The sequence below is a fragment of the Equus przewalskii genome, chromosome 4, assembly GCF_037783145.1.
Source record: "Equus przewalskii isolate Varuska chromosome 4, EquPr2, whole genome shotgun sequence".
Taxonomy (NCBI): domain Eukaryota; kingdom Metazoa; phylum Chordata; class Mammalia; order Perissodactyla; family Equidae; genus Equus; species Equus przewalskii.
Window position 1 is genome coordinate 105,466,488 of NC_091834.1, and position 20,155 is coordinate 105,486,642.

Here is a 20,155-nt window from a genome sequence, read left to right on the forward strand (position 1 = left end):
GGGGCAGGAGGGTCCACGCTCACCGGTCAAGGACAGTGTCTCAGGGTCAAAGGGGAGCCGCACCCTCATGGAAGCACTGGGCTTCCAGGACAGGCCAAGAGGGGGTGAGGTCCCCCAGGTCTGCCGTCTCTGACCTCCCCACAGAGGGGTGGGGTGGCTCGATGAGAAAAGATCATTTTAAATTTCCGCCCCGGGTCACAGAACAAGTTAACAGAGTTACATCAGCGACCCGGGCTCCAGATTTCTAGTCCGGCGCTAATTTAAATGTTAATCTGAAATCTTCACTTAACTCACTGGAGTTTCGAGTTTATTAGAGCAGGCGGCAGGAGTGGAGCCTCATGGGGGGGTTGGCAGGTCACGTTGCCTGCCAGAGGGCAAGCCCTCCTCCCAGCTGGGCCCCCCAACCTCTTCCTGTGTCTGCCTTCTCCCTCCTCTCTCTCCGAGTGAGATTTGGGAATGGGGAGAAGGCGGAGATGTCACGGCAGATTCGGATAGTCCCAGGGGGGCTCAGGCGCTGGAGTTATCTCGGACCAGCTCGTAAGGGCAGGTGGCCTGCGCGTCTCTTCCCCACCCTGCAGTTACCGACATCACACAGGTGGCCGTAGCGCAGGTATTTGCACAAGGGGAGCAGGTGAACACTGCGAATCAGGCCCCCTGCTCTGCACATGTCCCCACGGCCAAGGCATCAGCCGTGTTGGGGCCCCGCTGTCCTCCAGGGAAGGAGCAAGGTCCGAGGAAGCCACGGCCCGGGCCCTCAAAGGAGGTGGCATCTGAGTGCAGTCAGCGAGCTCACGGACGTGAACGGGAACCGGGGCAGGCCAGGGTGGGTGCTTTTACCTGGACCCGAGCCTCACAGAGCCACTGGCAATAGTCGGTCCTTGGGCCACAAGCACAGGTGACCACCAGACTTGCCTGGGGAGATGCTAAGACTTGGATCTGGGTCCCAGCGTGGAGGATCTCCTACAGTGGTCTGGGTGAGGCCTGGGCTGTGCGTGTGCCCTTGACACGCAATGAGGTGGGTTTGCACCTGCAGTCGCCAGATGGCCACTCAAAGGCTACACTCTTCCCACCACCCCACACCTGCCTCCTGCTTCGTGGGGCCCCGGCTCCTTTGGGAGAAGACAAAGCCTTGATTCCCACGGTGGAGGAGTGTCCAGAGACAGTAACACCACCCCATGCCCCACTCCTTCAAGAAACATTCAGTCTCCTGCAAGCGGAAGTGGTTGATGCCCGAGTTTTTATTAAAGGCTTGGCCACTAGACATCCAAAAGTGTGGAGGGGTATCAAACGGTGGCTAAGAGGGGGCAGATGAGAGAGAAATAAGCCGAGAGACCCAAAGACAAGCCGCACTCTCGCTGAGACTGAAGGCCCCAGAGCCAGGCCATGTGCAGCCCTCCTGGTCCTCTTCCGGACTCAGTGGCGCAGGAGCAGCCTAGAGCCTCTGTCGGAAAGTGTGTGTCAGCCCGGCGGGCGCAGGAAGCAGCCTGGGCTTTGGAAGCGAATCTCAGCTTCACAGCACCCCAGATCACGGAGCTTCCTGCCTCCCCTCCTGCCTCCCTCCCTCTCTGTTATGGACCGCATCGTGTCCCCAAGAAGGATATGTCCACATCCTAACTCCCGTACCTGTGAAGGTGACCTTATCTAGAGATAGGGTCCTTGCAGATGATCAGGTTAAGGTGGAGGCCCGAATCCAATACGACTGGTTCCCTTAGAAGAAGAGGAGAGACCCAGAGACAGACCCCATGGAGGGAAGACCATGTGCAGACACACAGGGAGAGCGCCACGTGATGGCAGAGGCAGAGATTGGAGCGATGCCCCCACGAGCCAGGGACCGCCAGCCACCACCAGAAGCTGGGAAAGGCAGGGCCCTCCCCTGCAGGTCTCAGAGGAGCGTGGCCCTGCCGATGCCTGGATTTCAGCCTTCTGGCCTCAAGCACCATGAGGGAATAAATTCCTGAGGTTTTAGGCCACCCTGTTACCCACAGGAAACCCACATGCTCACCTCACCTTATGCCAACACTGTGCCCGGTGACGGAGGCACAGCAACGAGTAAGACAGACAGTGCGCCCTCAAGGTTTCACAGTCCAGCTGGGACAACGACACGAACAAGCTAAGAGAGCCGAGGGTCACAGCGGGGCAGCAGGCAAAGTTACAGGAATGTAGGATGGTTTGGGCCTCAGACAGCCTTCCAGAGGAGTGACCTGTAAGCCACAGCTCTGCAGACAAACAGGAGTTGGTCGGGCTGGGACCAGACAGAACGGGTCCTGGGAGGAGGGGCGGCCAGCAATGGGAGGAGGTGAGCCGGAGAAAGGCACACACAGCCCTCCCTCAGCATCCACGCGGGGTTGGTGCCAGGACCCCCAAGAGTATGCAATCCACAGAAGCTCAAGTTCCTTTTATAAACTGGTGCAGTATTTGCATATAAGCCCCACACATCCTACCGTATACTTTAAACCACCTCCACCTGTAATACCCAACGCAATGGAAATGCTGTGTCAATAGTTGCTACACTGTATTGTTTAGGGAACAATGACAAGAAAAAAAGGCTGCACATGTTTAGTACAGAGGCAGCCATCATAGGCCTTTTGACCTGTGGTTGGTCAAGTCCACAGATGCAGAACCCGTGGATGCAGAGGGCTGACTGTATTTGAGTGATGGAAAGACATTATTATAAAATCAAGCACTCTTTTCCTCATTTTTCATATTGAATTTTATATCATAAGTATTTTCTCGACTAGCTGCATAATCATGACCATTATAAAAGTTGTTACATTACATCCCATCAAGTAGATGTTCCATAATTTCCTTACTTTTCTATCTGAGTCAGATTGTTTCAGATGTTTAAAAGATGGAGAATTTGGCCTCACAAATGATCCTCAGTTGCCATGTAGCTGCCTTTGCGAGTTAACCTGGGGCATAACTGTTTCTCGTTCATTTGGTCACTCAACAAACATTCAAGCCCTGACACTCTTCTGGGAGCTGTACCAGGTGCAGGAGACATAATGGAGAGGAAGAAGAGCCATCTTCCTCGCCACAGCCACTCAGGAGTTTGCAGACAAAGGAGGAGGGCTGGTCAGTTCAAGAGAGGATGGGCCAGCCCCAGTGGCCTAGTGGTTAAGTTTGGCATGCTCTGCTTCAGCGGCCCAGATCTGGTCTCTGGGTACAGACCTACACCACTCAGTGGTGGCCATGCTGTGGTGGTGGCTCACATACAAAAGAGAGGAAGGGCGGCAACAGATGATAACTCAGGGCGAGTCTTCCTCAGAGAAAGAAGACGGGAGGAGAGCTTCACACACTATAGGCACCCACACGATGCAGTAGGGAGTAGAGACTCCACGTGCTCTGAGATCCCACATGTCGGGGTGGGATGTTAGAATCCATGCCTGCCGTCTTTTGCCTTTCTTTCATTTCTACACTGGAGTCTGGGCTAGCCTACAGGCTGCTTGGACCAGTACAATGTGGAGGGAGTGACGCTGTGCAAGTTCCAGGGACCAGGCCTTATGGAGCCTTCTAGCTTTCACCCTTGCCCTCTTGGAATGCTCTGGCCACCACATACGGAGCCCTGACTGGACACTGAGTTCTGAGAAGGCACAGGGGAGTGGGGCCAAGATGAGACCCAGTACCCAGGCCTGAGACGTGGGAGGCAGCCGTCCTAGACCCTGCAGTCTGGGCGAGCCCTCCACCACTGCAGCTGCACCACTGAGCACAGGTGAGACCAGCACCTGCCAGCCCACTCCTGACCTGAACAATCAGGTCAAGTTTAGGCCTCTGAGTGGGAGGGTTCCACAGTACAGGTGAGCTATATACAGGTGGGCTGGACCTTGTCAGGAAGGAGGGGAGGTTTCCCCAGCAAGTGATGGGTAAGGCCTGAGGGATGCGTAGGCATCTGCCAGGTGAAGAGCAGAGGGAGCAGAGTCCTCGGGAGAGGGAACAGCATATGCTAAAGCTCTCCAGTGGACAGAGAACAATAGTTCACATGCCTGAGGAGGAGAACATGGGAGGAGTGTGGAACGTGATGAGGCTGCAGGGTGGGCAGGGGCCAGACCAGGCGGAGCCTTACAGGCGGAGGTAAGGAAGGGTGTCTTTATTCTAAGCCCCTGAAATGATTGCAGGATTTTGAGCAAGGTGAGATTTGCATTTTTCAAGGGTCATTTAGGTTACAGTTAGGAGGAGAGACTAGAGGGGACCAGAGTCATGCAGGTAAGCCAGCTGATAGGCTACTGCAAAGGTCCTGGCCAGAGATGAGTGTGGCTTGGATCGCAGTAATAGAAGGGGAGACACAGAGAAGACGATGAATCCAAGGGCTCCTTGGGAGATCAATCAATAGGATTGATGATGATTGCATGTGCAGGTGGGGCAGGTCCTGCTGGTTGCATCCCAACCACCATTCCTGTTCCACTTTCTTCTTCTGTATTAACAAAGCAGCATTCATTTCCAGTTATTGGCAGCCATATGGGACAGAAAGCTGACTCCTTCCCAGCTTAGTCCCCCCACAGTGATTCCGCGCACATTGGTTTAGGATGGGCACGTGTTGCAGTTCTGGCCAATGAGACATGAGGAGAGGGCTCTCCTCCCTTTCACAAAACAGAGACATGCAGGGGGCTGGCCCTGTGACCGAGGGGTTAAGTTTCACCTGCCCCACTTCAGCAGCCTGAGTTCAGTTCCCAGGCACGGACCTGTACCACTCATCAGCCATGCTGTGGCGGTGTCCCACACACAAAATGGAGGAAGCCTGGCACAGATGTTAGCTCAGCCAGTCTTCCTTAGAAAAAAAGAGACATGGAGGAACATTCCAACACCTATTCCTGCCTGGGCACAGTGTCACCTGCAGGAGGCAGCTGGAAATGTGGCAGCCGCCCTGGCACCATGAGGAAGCAGCCCAAGGCTCATGCTGACAAGCAGAGTGGCAGGAATCTAGAGGACCTGGGCGTCGGAGGGCATCGCTGAGACCAACACGGGCGGCTTTACTTCCCGCTTCTCAGCTGGAGTTTTATCCATTTCCTCCTGACTGCTGAGGCCATTTCCCACAGGGTGACGGGGCTTGCTTCCCAAGCCTGAATTAGTTTCCTAGGGCGGCCACGACAAAGTACCACGGATGGGGCGGCTTCAACAACAGCCTTTTTTCTCTCACGAGTCTGGAGGCCAGAAGTCCGCAGCAGGTGTCGGCAGGGCGGCTTCCGCTCTGAGGCATCTCCTGGCTCAGACGTGCCTGTCTTCTCCCTGCATCCTCACACGGGCTTTGCTCCATGTGTGCTCGTGTCTGTGTCTAAATTCCCTCTCCTTGTAGGGAGACCAGTCACATTCGATGGTGAGTTATTGATTAGAGTTCATTGGCTATTGAGCATAACCCGAATTCTCTTTCGGGTTAGGGTCCCTAAAGACCTCATTTTAACTTAATTACCTCTTTGAAGACCTTATCTCCAAATATGATCACATTCTGAGGTATGGGGGGGTGGCACTTCAACATGCCAATTGAGGGGGAACACAATTCGGCAACAAGGGGCAAAGTTTAATTCCACATGTCGGGACGTCCACAGGTTGGCATACTCACCCCCCAGGGACTTCCCAGCTCCCACGCTACCCCTTGGCAGTGCTCTTGGCTTTTTCTGCACAGTTTTGAGATGTCGTTTGTGGTTCAAAGCTTCAAATCCTCAGACTCCTCCGTCCAGAGTCGTAGATGAGGGGGTTTCCTCACCTGTCACCTTCCATTTGTAAGAAAATGTTCCCAGATGCCCTTGGCAGACTTCCTGCCACTCTCACTGGCCAGAACCATCTCATGGCATGGCCCAACCCCATCACTGGCCTGGAAATAAAATTATTATGTTTAGCTTAGACCAATCACCCTCGGGGCCCAGGAGGGGCACGACCTGTCCTCGGAGGCACCTGGCCACTCTGGAGCTGAACAAAATCAGGGTTCTGTCAGCAAGGACGTGCCCAGGCTGGAGGCTCCAGGAAGCACCCTCCTCCACGATAATCTGGGTCCTGGGCAGTGACTCAGGAGGCAGCAGGCGGGGAGGATGCGCACCAGCTGGTGCTACAACAAAGCCCAACCCCAAGGCTCCTGAAAATCCACTGGTCACACTCCTCCCTCCCCAACACGTCACCACGGCAACCCGGCCGCCAGCGACTCCCCATCGAGTTCTAACCCAAATTATATTTTCCAGGTCTAAAATCAGAGTCACTGTGAGAAGAACTCATTTTAACAACTTTAAGATACGCTGGATGTGAGGCAAAGATGAGAGATGGAAGGCAGAAGAGAAAAATCTTACCAATGATTTTTTTCTTTTTTTTTAAGAATTGTTGTTTTCTTTTTAAAGATTGGCACCTGAGCTAACATCTGTTGCCAATCTTCTTTTTCTTCTTCTTCTCCCCAAAGCCCCCCAGGACATAGTTATATATTCTAGTTGTGGGTCCTTCTAGCTGTGGCACGGGGGACGCCGCCGCAGGATGGCTTGACGAGCAGTGCCATGTCTGCACCCAGGATCTGGGCCCTTGAAACCCTGGGCCGCTGAAGCAGAGTGCATGAACTTAACCACTCGGCCATGGGGCCAGCACCTAAATAATAATTTTTAATTGAATAGGCCAACCTTGGATACTCAGAACCCAAACAACAGGCCTTTTCCTTCTACATTCTTTTCAGGAAAAGCAGCGATATTAGGATTTGGTGGTAGTGGTGTCTGTTTTCCAGGGAACAGTTCCGTCTCACTATAACTCCGTCTACCTCCAGTCTTACTCAGCCATCCCTGATGTTCAGGACGCTGACCTCTAGTCACCGAGGGAAGAGATAACTGTGATCGGCACACGCTGTTCACTCCGGGAGAAACGTGCACGAACACAGTGGAAAGCCGTCGGTTCTCACGAGGAAGGGTCTCTGGTCGGCCATCAGGTAACCAGAGACCAGCCAACCGGAACGCCACTGAAACCTCACTTGTCATCTCTTTCATTCAGGGAATGCTCATTGCATTACGCCTTGAAAGTTTTTATTCCATGTTTCCCGAGCACTAAGTTTCTCTTCTGTAAGACTTGATAATGTTCAGAAAAGTCTGGAAAAAGCATAAAACAGGCTACTTGTCACTTACCTATTTTCACAAGGCAGAGGGCAGAGCTATTTGAGTGGGACAGGAGCTGGGGGTCCCGGTCAGTTAAAACCATCCGTGAAGTGATTAAAGACCATCAGGGATAGTCAAATCTAGAACTTTCTGCAGGGGAGCTGGAGAACCACAGGCAAGAACAGTAGCCCTCGCCTGTGGAGTGCTGATGGCGCATCAGACCCCGCGCCGAGCGCTCCATGAGTCGTCGCATGGAAGCCTAGGGAAGGCTCTCCGGAGCAGGTGCTGTTGTCATCCCGTTTGACAGACGGGGAAACTGAGACTTGGCGCAGGTAAGCATTTTGTTTCCAGTCATGCAGGGCTGCAGAGCCAAGATCCAAAAGCAGGTGCATCTCCAGGACCCACCATCATTTCACCCAAATGCCTTCTGTGTAAAGAGGTGGCAGAGAACCTCGTGATGGGGAGAGCTGGCAAGTAGGTGCCGTCCAAGGATGACAGCGAAAGCATTTTCATAACCCAGCCATCCTGCGAAGGCTCTGTAGAGACTCTCAAGGGCCCATCATTTCCATCGAAAAAATTGGGGGCATAGAAAGAATCTTAAATGCAAAACTCAGCGAGTTCGAATAAGCCAATTAAGAAATAACCCAGGCTGACTTCATCTCGTGCACAGTGAGCCCAGCCGCCTTGGCTGCTGCCCTCAACCATCATTAGGGACCTTCTAGGGCTGCCAAAAGCACTCTGCCTCTTGCAGTAGACTCAGACAGCCGCTATTCCTAGGAAGAAAGCGATTTCCCAGTAAAGTGGGAAAAGATGCCCACGTTGGTTCCAATAAGACCATGGTCCTCCTGCCTGAAGGGGCCTCTGGCTCAGCTAGTCCCACTTGGTGGTGGGGAAGCAGTTACCTGGCTTGTTAGGAGCCGGCCTTTCCAGAGCAGTGACGTAAACGGCTCTTAGAAAGCACAGGCTTGACTTCCTCTGGCCACAGACCCACCTGTGGCCAGGTACAAGGATGGAGGGAGAAGACCATGGAATCCTGCCTGGAGAAGGGCAGAGGGAGAAGACGCATGGAATCCCACTGCCAGGCCCCATTTGGTAGCAAGCCTTGCTCTCTAACTAGTGGTGTGCACACAACACGTCTAGGCGTGGACACACAGGCCAGGCCCCAGAGCTGTGGTGTCTGGTGCCTGTTCAGACAGACCACTCAGCTGCCCAGCAGCTCTTGCACGGACGTTGCTGAAGACGCCCAGAATTCGTAGGCCATCGCACAGAGGCCGCCTGAAAGGTGTCTTTCTGGTCAAAAAGCTACAACAACAAGCCAACTCCCAAGACAGCCCCAAACCTCCCTCAACTGATGTCAAAAAATTGGTCCACTCAGGTAACCGAGGGCTGAGGGAAGGAGGCAGGAGGAAGGTGGGAGTGAGAGATGGCGGAGCAGACAGGCCACAGGACCAACCCTCTGGGCTTAACTGACCAAACCAGCCCCTCGTGGGACCTTCCACTTAGAGCAAGAATCTTATGGACTCCACCATCAACACCAAAAACAACCATTTCAGAAAATGAAACAACACAAACCCAAACCAAAACCATGCAGGTTTTTGGTTTTTTTAAACCACGTTAAATAACCACTATTGTGTCTCCATTTTTAAAATGCCTTCTTTATGTTTTTAAGTCAACTCAAATCTGAGGAAAAACAGATTAAAAGCAGGTGTTTTGTGTATGGTTTACATTTGAAAATCCAATGTGGAAGACTCAGATAAAAACTCACAAATCCCAGCCCCGACCTTGACATTGCTCTTGGCGCATCCAGGCTGATGATTCTCAGAACACAAAACCAGCCCCCGCCTCGACAAAGGGATGTGAACACCACACGTTCACCGATACGCTGGTTTCCTAGAGAGGGGGTGAGCTCGCTGCATGGAAAGAGGCAGCTGCGAGGAACAGACAGCAGGAAGAACATTGCCCTTGCTTGGCGGTGCCCTGGTCTAAGCGTCAGAGACAGACGGGCTGAAGGCTCAGCTCGGGGAGACTCTCGCCCCAGTCGGGCAGGGTATTTAAAGAAAAGGAGACGGGTAGTGGTGCAGCATGTGGGGTTACTGTCCCCGTCTTTCACCCCTCCATCAATGCTGTTTGCCACATAAATGTGAAGTTCTTTGCAGCCCACCCTTGACAGTGGGCTCAGCCATCTAACTCGCCAATGGACCACGGTGGGAATGACAACCTGCTGGTTCCGAGCCTAGGCCTCCCGTGGCATCATACATCCCTTCTGTAGCCCCTCTGGCACCCCCAGCCTGGCCGGAGAGGAACATGCCCCGGCCAGCCCACGGGTCAGAGGAGGGTGAGTGGCGCGGAGGACAGACCTGCACCCATCCTGACCCTAGAGCTGCCTGCCGAGTCCACTGTAGACAGCCGAGCCCCAGCCAGGTGGCAGACTTGTGAGGAGAATGCCACTGAGACTTGCGTTGGTTGATACACAGCAATAGATGAGCGACTGGTGTTGAAAAAAAAGAGTGTGTGAATGGGGGAGGAGGACTGGGGAAGTCAGTCATAAAAGGGAATGGGTGTATGCAGTTATCCCACCTCTGCCCCACAATCTCAGTCATTTCAGTGGTCACATCTGGTAAAAACTCTTTTGAAATATATGTCCAAATCAACCAATAGTTGAGCACTTAGAGGCTGGGGGTGGGTGCCGGAGGCTGGTTTGTTTGTTTATTCAGATCCAGGAGCCTTTATACCAACAAAGGGAAGACCCCCAGCGATTTTATGTCCTTCAAATAAGTGAGGGTGGGTCTACGCTGGGGTCCACAGCAAGGTCACTAGTGACAATGGCACCTGGGAAGTGCACTTAGACCCTGGCACATCTCTAGAGACGTGCTGGTCACCAATGCCCTTCAGCAAATCAGTCCAGCTCATCACTTCCAGGCACGTGGAGGGCAGCACCCTCTAAAGACCCACCCCGACCAGGGAATTGTGGGTGGAGGTGCTGGGGTCAGTCCTGTGTCCAAGCACCCAGGTTCTGGCCAGGGCCCTCCAGAGCTCTGTGCCCTCTGCTGTGACAACCGGCGACACTCGCAGTGCTGCCACGGAGGGAGGAGTGCGGAGCGGAGCTAGCTCACCGCGGCCAGCAAACAGCTCAAGTGAGAAGGAGACTGCTTGTCATAGCCATGCAGATGTGGGACGTTTGCTCCTGCCACACAGTCCAGCCCGTCGTGACTGACACACGTGAATGTCACCTGCCATGTAAAGAAAACCACAAGAACCATGGTCTGAGAGAAAAACAAAATGAAGGAACAAAGCGCACGCCTCGGGGGTCACTGGGATGCTGAGCTGGCAGGTGGGCCTGTGGGGTCTGGGTTCAGGCCTCCCCAGGTGAAGGGAGCCTCCAGGGAGGCAGACCCCACAGGCCTGTAACAGGGTCTCTGCCAGGGCCCGTTTGGGCAAATGGAAGACGCAAGGGGCCCAGAGTCGCAGGTTGTTAGGGCTTCTGGGTGGTTGACCTGCCAAAGTCCAGACACTCAGACCATCTGCATCTATGCCCCCAGTTCCTGCGATGCAGATTGATGGGACAGGCAGGGCTGGGGTCCCATGGCAGGACTGACTTTACGGCCGGCCACCTGTGCACCGCTAGCACTCTGCTGTCGCTGCCTTGAAATTCGTACTGATTTGTGAAGGGGGGCCCTGCATCTTGATTTCACACTGGGCCTAGCAAATTAGATAGTGATCCAGTCTGGGGTACTAAGTGATCAACAGCTGACACCACCAGCTCAGAACAGGGGTCAAAGCAGCAGGCCAGCCCCCCACACCAGGCCAGGCTGGGACCTGGGCTCGGGAGAAGGAAGGCACCTAGGCTGGGGTGAGGGCTCTGGGATGCCCGACGGCAGTCAGACCAGAGGCTCAGAGAGCTGGTTGGGGGCCCATGCTCAGGGCACCTGACCCAGCACCCTGGAGGGCAGGCCCAGCCAGAGAGCGCTTTCACTGTGCCAGGTCATTGAACACTCATGACCTTCCAATGAACAAGTGCTGTTATCCATAGTCACATAAGGGCACCCGGAGTACAGGGTCGCCAGGCGAGGAAGCCATCGCAGCTCAAACTGAGGTCCACACAGGGTGGCAAAGCCAGGGCAGGAAGGGGCAGAGAAACCAGACAGAAAACAATGGACTCCCCACGTGCAGACCAGAGAGTGAGATAGGAGGAAGCTGAGCCTTCTCAAGGGCAGGGGCAGTGACAGTGAGGCCATTTGCTGGGGGAGGGGGAGGAAGAGGCAGGCCCCGAGGACAGGGACAGTGGGAGCCAAGGGAGCCACACTGAGTATTTCTAGGTAGGAGGGCCTGGCAGAGACAGGGAGGTGTCTGGTCTGTTGAGGGGGCGGCTATGCAGCACGTTGTGGGAGCTCTTATCCCAGAAGGTCCCCTACACGTCACCTCCTTTAGAGAAGGCCATCAGAATCCAGCAGATCTATCTTTACCATCGCCTAATTCTGAATGAACTTGTTAAAGCATTTTTAGTGTAATGAAAACATTAGATCAATTCCTCACGGTGATCGCTGTCATGAAATCAATAGCCTGCGTAGTCCATCATGCTGACGGCTGAGACACACGCACGAAGCTCTGCTAACCGTGGTGGAGACCACAGAGCGCCCTCTGCAAAGCCACTGGGGGCGGGCAGGGAAGGAGGGGCAGGGAGAGAGAGGAATCCGCTACGTCTGCCCTTCTGAGGCGCAGGAGAAGGGGAAAGAGGTGTCGTCCCACGTTCCCATGTCCCAGATTAGCAGGGCGACGACGGAGGTGGCTCATTAGGAGATGCGTTTGCACAGATGACTCATGCAGTCTGACAAGAGCTGCGTTTTCACTGTGGCTGCAGAGTTCGCACCTGGCAGGATTCTTGCCACTTACTCCACCTCTCTCTCTTCTCCAAATGAGTTGGACCAAAGAAAGCGCCAGTGAGAGTAGAGGCGGAAATAAGTCCTGTGCCAGGCTCCCAAGGTGAGCCCTGGGAATAACCACTGAGGCAGAGCCAGGGTTGGTGGGGCTCTGCTCTCCATGGGCGGGGTCCCTCTGGCAACAGCTAACACCTCCACCGAGAAGTATGGGTTTAGGGGATGCTACAACCGGGTCCAGGAGCTGCACATTTCTCAGCTTTCCAAGAGGGAAAGGGCACCCGGAGAGCAAAGAGAAAGGGGAGCCAGTCTAGGAAGACATGAACAGTTACGCAGTTTGCCCACGTTTCCAGGAGAGTTATAGCCATGCACACCCATTATACGCATGCACATACACACACGCTCACACAGACACGCATGCACTCACGCTCACACTCAATGGGTAGTGTTTGTGGTGGAAACCAGTTCACCACGGGACATAGTTGTCCCAGAGCATGGCAGGGTGGGTATCTGTGGGTGAGCCTGGGGACCTCAGGGACTCTGGGCCCAGTCGAAACGGGCAGATGAGGCTGTGAAAGTCTGGGATCCACATCAGAGCGGGAAACGGTCCAGTTGGAGAAGTGCAATGAACTACAAAAGTGTAGTTGTTAGCAAGACATAAGCAAATTGAGAATTATTTGCAGATGACACCTGGAAAATGCAAATCAGTTCACTGAAAAGTATCAGAACATTTAGAGAATTCAGCAAAGTGCCTGATTACAAAATTTATATATAAAAATAATAAATTTCCTATATATAAGTAATAACCAATTAGAAAACATGAAGAGAGAAAATACGTCACTAACACTAGCAATAATAAAAGAGACAAACTAGCTAGAAATAAACTCAAAAGCAACCGTGTTTTAGGGCAGTGAAACTACTCTGTGTGATCCTGCAGTGGTGGACGCACGACATCATACATTCGTCCAAACCCACAGAACGGACACCATCAAAGTGGACCCCAATGTTAACTATGGGCTCTGGGTGACTAGGACGTGTCAGTGTGGGTTCATCGATTCCAGCGAATGTCCCACTCTGGTGGGGGATGATAGTGGGGGAGGTTGTGCGTGTGTGGGGCATGGGGTGTATGGGAACTCTCTGTACCTTCCTCTCAATTTTGTTGTGAACCTAAAACTGCTCTAAAAAAGTAAGTCTACCTAAAGGAAAAAAAATGTGCCTGACCTATACTAAGAAACTTTTAACCCTACTGGAAGATAGTAAAAAGACGTGAGTAAAGCAGCTTGTTATTGGATAGGAAGGAATATTGCATATTGTGAATATGCAAATTCTCTACAAGTTTATCTATATACATTCAAGGAGATGGCAACCAAAATAACAACAGGATTTTTCCTGACCTTTCTAAAATAATTAAAAAGTTAATAGAAAATATGAGCAATATGGGATATTAAAATATAAAGCTATGAAAAGTAAAATAAAATGCTACTAGTACAGAAATAGACTAATTGTTTAAAAAAAACAGCAAAGAATCTGGAAATAGACCCTAGTCCACAAGGAAATTGGTTAGAAGATAATATGTATAATAATTGCAATGATGGTCAGCAGCAAGCACTTACTGAGTGTGAGTAACATGCTAGAGGTCAACTCACCAGTCTTGATTTTCTCACAACTCTTTACACCAAAATTAATTCCAGGCGGGTCCAATACGAATTTTGAAAATAATCTTTAAGTGGGCTAAGTCTTTATAAGCAAGAGATAAAACCTAAAGGCCACAAGGCAAAATGTTTATCAATTTGATTAAAATTTGTAGAGAAAAAATACCATGGACAAATTCAAAGATAAATAAAAACTAAAGGAAAACTAGCAGTACGTCTGGGAAGAGCTGTTCCACTTCTGCACAGAGGGTAACGCTCCAGGTCCGCTCCCTCTCACGCCCACACGAGCCTCCTTGGGTTACTGGCTTCATTCCTCCGTTCACCTGTCCTTACCTGGAGCCTACTGTGTGCCCGCGACAGGGCAGCAAGCACGACAAAGTTCATGCTCACACGGAGCTTCAGTTCAAGCAGGGAAATGACCTCTAACTAGCAAGGGAATAAAGACGGCGATTGCACACTGTAGCCGTTGCTCTGAAGGACTGGGTTTTCAGATAGAAGGGGACTAGAGAAATCTCTCTTAGAGAACATAAATACGGAAGGAATATTTATATTACATAAGGTACTGCTAAGCAGCAGTAACGAAAAGACCCCAAATGGAATGACTTAGATAAGCTGAAGCATGCTCCAGAGGGCCAGAATTCAGAGGTCAGATGTCAGGGCCGGCAGGTGGCTCTGCTGATCAACAAGTGGCTTCCAGCTCCGGGTCCAAGAAGGCTCCCCCAGCCAGAGAGGAGAGGAATGGGAAGGAAGGCAAACAAGCTGGAGAATTGCAGACAAACCATGTGGGCTGCTACCCGCACAGAGGCGGAAAGTGTAGTCTTCAGGCCATGGCCACATGCCTTGGAAAACCTGGTTGAGCTGGGGGTTCAGTTACCAACAGGACAACAACAAGAGTGGCCAGTGATCAGTAGCCTCTGCCTCAAATGCCTCTCTGAGGAGGTGACATTTGAGCAAAGACCCAAAGGATGAGAATGGGGTGGCCCCAAGAAGAACGTTCTAGAGAGGACCAGAGCAAAGGCCCTGTGGCAGGGAAGGGCACTGAGCTGGACAGCAGTGAACAGGGGCTCAGGAGTGCTGGCCCAGAGCCTGGGCAGGCCCCCAGCAGATCTGGGAAATGAGGTCAATATGGCAGAGGAGCCAGATCACATCACGAAGAGTCTCCCAGGCCATCATAGGGAAGTGGATGTTATTGTAAGAGCAATAGTGAGCCACTGAAGACTGTAAGAATGGGACTAACAAAATAAAATGTTGCTCTGGCTTTGTGCAGAGAATGGGTCACAGGGTGCAGGGAAGGAAGCGGAAGCTCCTTAGGGACTAGCCAGGCTCAAGATGACGGCAGCTTCCCTGGGTTGTGGCAGCAGAGATGAGAAGTGCATGGCTTCAGATGTTCTTGGAGCAGAACCATCAGGATTTGGTAGGGACGAATCTCGGGAGGAAAGCAGAGGAAGGCACCCAAGACGGTGCCTGGTTCTTTGCTCCTGTGGGCGCATCAGCGAGACAGGAAGACTGAGCAGCAGTGAGGTGCAGGCCGGGGGGTCCAGCATGGACACTTGTGGTTGAGACGATCTTAGACTTCTAGTGGAATACTCAGCGGGCATTTGTATATTCGACTCTAAACTCAAGGCAAGGGCCAGGTTAGAGAGGGACGCTGGAGCTGTTGGCAAGCAAGTGATGAGTAATGCCCAGTGACGAACGGCTGGGATCGCCTAGACTGAGTAGGCAGACGATTCCTCTAAGGACAAATGGATTTCCCGGTTCTGGAAGAGCGGAGTGGGTTCTTTCTCCCCTAGGTGAGGGGTCTTTACCCCAGACACAGGCTTATGGAGAATGAGTGGAACTTCTCAACCTTTCTGCTGCCTCTTCCATGCTGCCTCCTCCTGCCTGGGCCCAGCAGGGGAGAAAGGGCTGACCCCTTGGGGAAGAAGGGAATTGAGGATTACAGTTTCTTACTACTCTAAGCAGGCTCCAGCCCTTGCTGGTGAGGAGAAAGGATGGGAGGTGTTGTACTGACAGCCTCAGGAAGGCAACTCCTTCTCATGTCAGGAGAAGCAGCACCTTCCCAGCAGGGTCAGCTCAGCATGGGCCCACCCTGGGTTCCGTTGCCTCAGGGTGCCCCAGAGAGAGGGCACTGGCACAGCTGTCCTCCGACCCCTCGTGGGGCCAGCTGGGGGCAGTCTTTTATCCTGAGCGGCCAGACAGCAGGGGCTGGGAGCCTAATCACATCCAGGGGGATGAGATGCGAGCTCATCAACAGGGGCCTGACACTCAGGGGTTGGGACACCGAAGCCAAAAATTAAGCACCAAATGTTTTTAAAAACACGCTCGTGTCTCACGCCGCTGTACCGCAGTACCGTTGCATCAGCCAGTTTCGTAGCTAAGGCCTGCGGGCTTCAGCAGCTCTAGACGGCCGTCTGGTAAACAAAGGCGTCAGGCCTCCAAAGTGGCCTCCGCTTCCAGAGGCAGAGGGACCATGAGGGGGATTATCTAGCCAGGAGCCTTGTGCCAGGAGAGTGGAGGCCAAGGGGCTCACACAGTGTAGGCCTGAGCCCCCGACACTGAGAGGTAGAAGAGGAGGAGATCCAGCAAGGGAGACTGGACGAGGAGCAGTGGGGGCTCCCGAGAAGACCAGGAGAGCGTGGCAGCAAAGACACCAAGAGAGTGTTTGCAGGTCAGGAGGGTCAGCTCTGCCAGCCCCGCAGAGACGTCAAGCATGGTCCACCGGATGTGGCAATACGGAAGTCATGGCGGGAGAGGCACGGATTCTTCCCTCCCCTCAATGCAACCCTTTTCGTTTCCCCATCCCTCTGACACTTGTCAATGTGCTACTGCACCTTGTTTTTTCTACAGCTTCTCTCCCCTCGATTCACAATTTCTATCTCCATAGCACCTAGAGTTGCTCAAAGGTCCAAATGTTTGTTGGTTGATTGAACCATTGAGAGATGCAAGATGGCACCATGGTGAAGAAGCAGTGCAGAGCCAGGGTGTCGGGCTGGGCCTGGGCACTGCCCCTGCTAGTGCCCAAGGGCACTGCCTTTGTTCTGCTTCAATTTTCTCATCTGTCAGATGAGGGTAACAATTCTGGCTACCTGTCTTAGATTGAGTCCCCCTCCACCCCCGAAAAGGAGAAGGAAGGAGAGTGGAGAGGTGAGGAAAGAGGATGCATAAAGGTGGGCAGCAGGGGTTCAGCCCTTTGAGGACCCAGGAGACTACACAGAGCAGGGCTGGGCAAACTACAGCCCACAGAGCACATCCGGCCCGCCACCAGATTTTATAAATAAAGCTTTATTGGAACACAGACATGCCCAATTGTTTGCATGTTTTCTATGTCACAGGAGCCAGGTGAGGCCTAGGGGATCAGCAGGGTACCCACAGGTTGGTGGCCCACCACCTCAGAGGGCTGTGAGAGGCCTGAGTGAGGCTATCCATGCAAACCACTTCACCAGTGCGATATACACGCTGGACGCAAAAGCGAGATACGATTTCAGTTATCAATCCTATTAGCCTCTCCCACAGGGCCTACCAAGAACAGCCTAACTCCATAGAAGGAAGGGTCGCGGAGGCAAGGTCTCCAATCCCAAGGTTCCAGGAGAGGAACCATGTCCGGAACAGTCTGCTCCGCAAACAGCCGCTTCTCAGCGAAAATGACGATTAGTGGGAAAGTGGCAAAGAAGGCTGATTTCATACATTTTATTCCTAATGTTACTCCTCGAATGAGGGCAGGCAGGTTGCTCCCTTTCCCTCCTGGGTGGGTAAAGGTCTCTGAATTCTACTTCGTAAAGTAGACTTAGGAGAATCGCTTCAGCACACGGAGCAGCTGCGTTGCATCTGCTGTCAGTGTTCAGGCCATTTGTTCGAGAGAAACAGGATTCAACCAAATCGAGGGGACATCCCCTCCCAGGTTCCCTACAGGAGTTTGCTTCAAACGGAAGGAGACACTCTGAAAGAGCCTTTAAAAGAGAGACACAGAATGAGAGAGAAAAAGAGAGGGACGCACTCCGTGAGAGGGCCAGTTTTCCCCAGCGGAGCCGGGGATGGCCTGCTGAAGCAGTGATGTCCACTGCACCCGCTTCCTGGTGCCTCAGTTTCTCTTTTCAGCTCACCCTCTCCACCTCCCACAACTACCCCCAGGGCCGTGAGACCAGTGTCCTGACCCTCTATGCTACTCCTCCAAGCTTTTGTTTCTGCACCACCTGGCTTGCCCCAGCCCTGCGCCCAGTGTGTTCAAAACTCATTAAGTCAAAAATCTGAGTACCTCGGATATATGTCTATTTAAAATTTTATACATATCTTCTAAAACACTTTTATATACTATGTAGAGTTTCAAGATGAAATATACTTAACCACAGCTCTCTGATTTCCCTCCCAGTTCTGGGGCTCCTCGCCTTCTTGCAGAGCATGCCGTGTGGGGCACACACCCCGTCTGGAGGGCCTGGAGCAGGCCAGGCGCCCGGATTTGTCTGATCTTCACATCCTGCTTGTGTGTACGATTTTATTTGAAGAGAGGGATCTATTGCCAAAAACAATTTTGAAAACCACAGCTCCAGACCTTCTTTCTTTTTGTCAGAACCTCCTCATCCCGCGCCCCCCCACTCAGAACCCTACTCTGCCCTAGATCATCTGACAAGCTATCCTCTTGTCTCCCCAAGAAGTACAGTGGGCCCCCTGGCTGGGTTACATGTTTGCATCTTAGCAGGACCTTTCTGGAATTGAAGCTTTCAATTAAGGAAATGACCTCAGGCACGGGGTCTGGACAAAGGACGACATACCTTGGGTCAGGGGATCTTTCACTTCATCTCGAATCACCGCACCCCAGGCGTGCCTGCTGGTTATACGAGTGGGTGGGGTGGGGCCCAACTCTGAGGCTACGTGGAAAAGGCTTGGCTGACACCACAGCGAGGTGATGGGCGCTCTGAGCAGAGGACCTGACCCACACGCCTCCTCCATACCACCCCCACCTCGACCCCACACCCCATGTCCCCTCTCCACCCTTGGTTCACCGGGTCTCTGTGGGCTCCCAGCCCCACCCTCTGTCCCCACCCTGTCCCCAGCCCTTGACCCCGCATGGTGCACCTGCAGCCCTCCCTCCCCCACCCAGTCCCAGAGCTAGGCCAGGGAAGCCAGCACCGGTCAGAGCAGTGGCCTCTGACTGCTCAGATGGAGCTTGAACAGGCACAGCTGGCCTGTGTCCACCTGGAGACCCAGGGACCATGCGATGGGGCCACTGAGCTGCAGAAGCAAACGCAGAGCAGACTCAACTGTGAGTCCTGAGCCGACCTGACACCTCAAGGCTTCTGTCTTCCCTACGTGTACCCTGTCCCCACCACAATGGGCCTTCTCTGTTCAGACCTGAGCTCCTCACTTGCATCGCCCTATTCTCACTAATCCTGCTCATTACCTCCGCGTCACTGAAAGAATGCCCCTTCTGCCTTTTGTCCTCTACATGACAAAAGAGACTAAAAACCACCTGTGGATTCTATCGTCCAAAGGGCAAATTACAGCCAGAACCGCTGGGAGCGCATTTATTTAAATCAGTGGTAACTAACTGGTACCAGGAACTAACAGCCCAACGAGAGAAGCCACCAAAGTGGTCCAGGGCAGGCGTGCCAGCCTGACCCCCACCGCTGAGCCAGCGCCCCCACGCCCACCCCACAAACGAGGCTCAGGGAGGTGAAGTGACTGCCCTAGGCCCCAGAGCCGAGGCGATATACGGCCCCAGGCCTGGGCCGGCGGGGCTGCGCGGGAACCAGAGGGCCTCCCGCTTGGGGGCGGGGTGGCGGAGGGAAGGGGGCTGGCCCCCGCGGGGAGGGGGTGGCGGCGCCCCCGAAGCGCCGGGCCCGCGCTGGGGCCCCGCGCGCACTCACCTCCGCAAAGCACGTCGGGGTCCCGGGCGCCCCGGGCCGGCGCCGGCCACGCCAGCAGGGCCAGCAGGGCCGCGGGCAGCAGCGCGGGCCCCATGCCTCGCAGCCGGCTTCTCCGCGCCGGCCGGCCGCTGCGCACCCCGCGGGGAGGGGCGGGCCGAGGCTGCCGCCGCGTCGCCCTGGAGACGGCGCCCGCCCTGCAGGTGCTGCACCTGGGTCCGCGGCCAGGTGCGCGCAGCTGCCTCCGCCAGGCTGGGCATGGCCTCCTCCCCCGCCCCAGCCCCAGTCCCCATCCCTAGTCCCTGGTTTGCACCCCCATCCCGGTCCCACTCCTCGGTCCCCACGCCCGCCTGGGTCCCACACCCCCGGCCCTGCCGCGTCTGCTGGCTCAGCGTCGGTGCAGACAGCCCGCGTGAGCTAGAGCGGGCTCTGCACAAGCCCTGGGCGCGTACTCTCCCCTGCAGGTAACGGGCTGAGTTTGCGCAGGCCAGTTGGCCCCTGCGGGCCTTGTTCTCAAAGCTGCTACAACAGGCAGAGAGAGTGTCCTCCTTGGGGTCCCTGAGAAGCCCCTGGTACTGGTCACGCCTCCCGGAAGGCCTCCTTTCCAGGCTCCAGTGGGGACACCTGCCCTTCCTCCTCCCCGGGCCTGCCCCATCCCCCCACGCACTCTCCATCGCCCTGAACCCTTCCACTAGCCTGGTCCTTCCCTCCTTATCCGCCCC

At 54.0% G+C, this 20,155-nt stretch overlaps 1 protein-coding gene across 2 annotated transcripts in view; it reads right to left on the reverse strand.

The window, feature by feature from the left end:
* CNPY1 (canopy FGF signaling regulator 1) overlaps positions 1-19,667 on the reverse strand; it is a 66,500-nt gene extending 46,833 nt beyond the window's left edge. Inside the window, exon 1 of one of the 2 annotated variants that reach the window (XR_011539653.1) lies at positions 19,437-19,595. Coding sequence is in view for 1 of the 2 variants with exons in the window: in XM_070618058.1 (XP_070474159.1) it covers positions 19,437-19,530 (94 nt within the window). In the remaining variant the exon portion in view is untranslated. Of the gene's footprint in view, positions 1-19,436 lie in introns of both variants that reach the window. The other variant, XM_070618058.1, reaches the window with a different exon arrangement.
* Between the last annotated feature and the right edge of the window lie 488 nt (positions 19,668-20,155).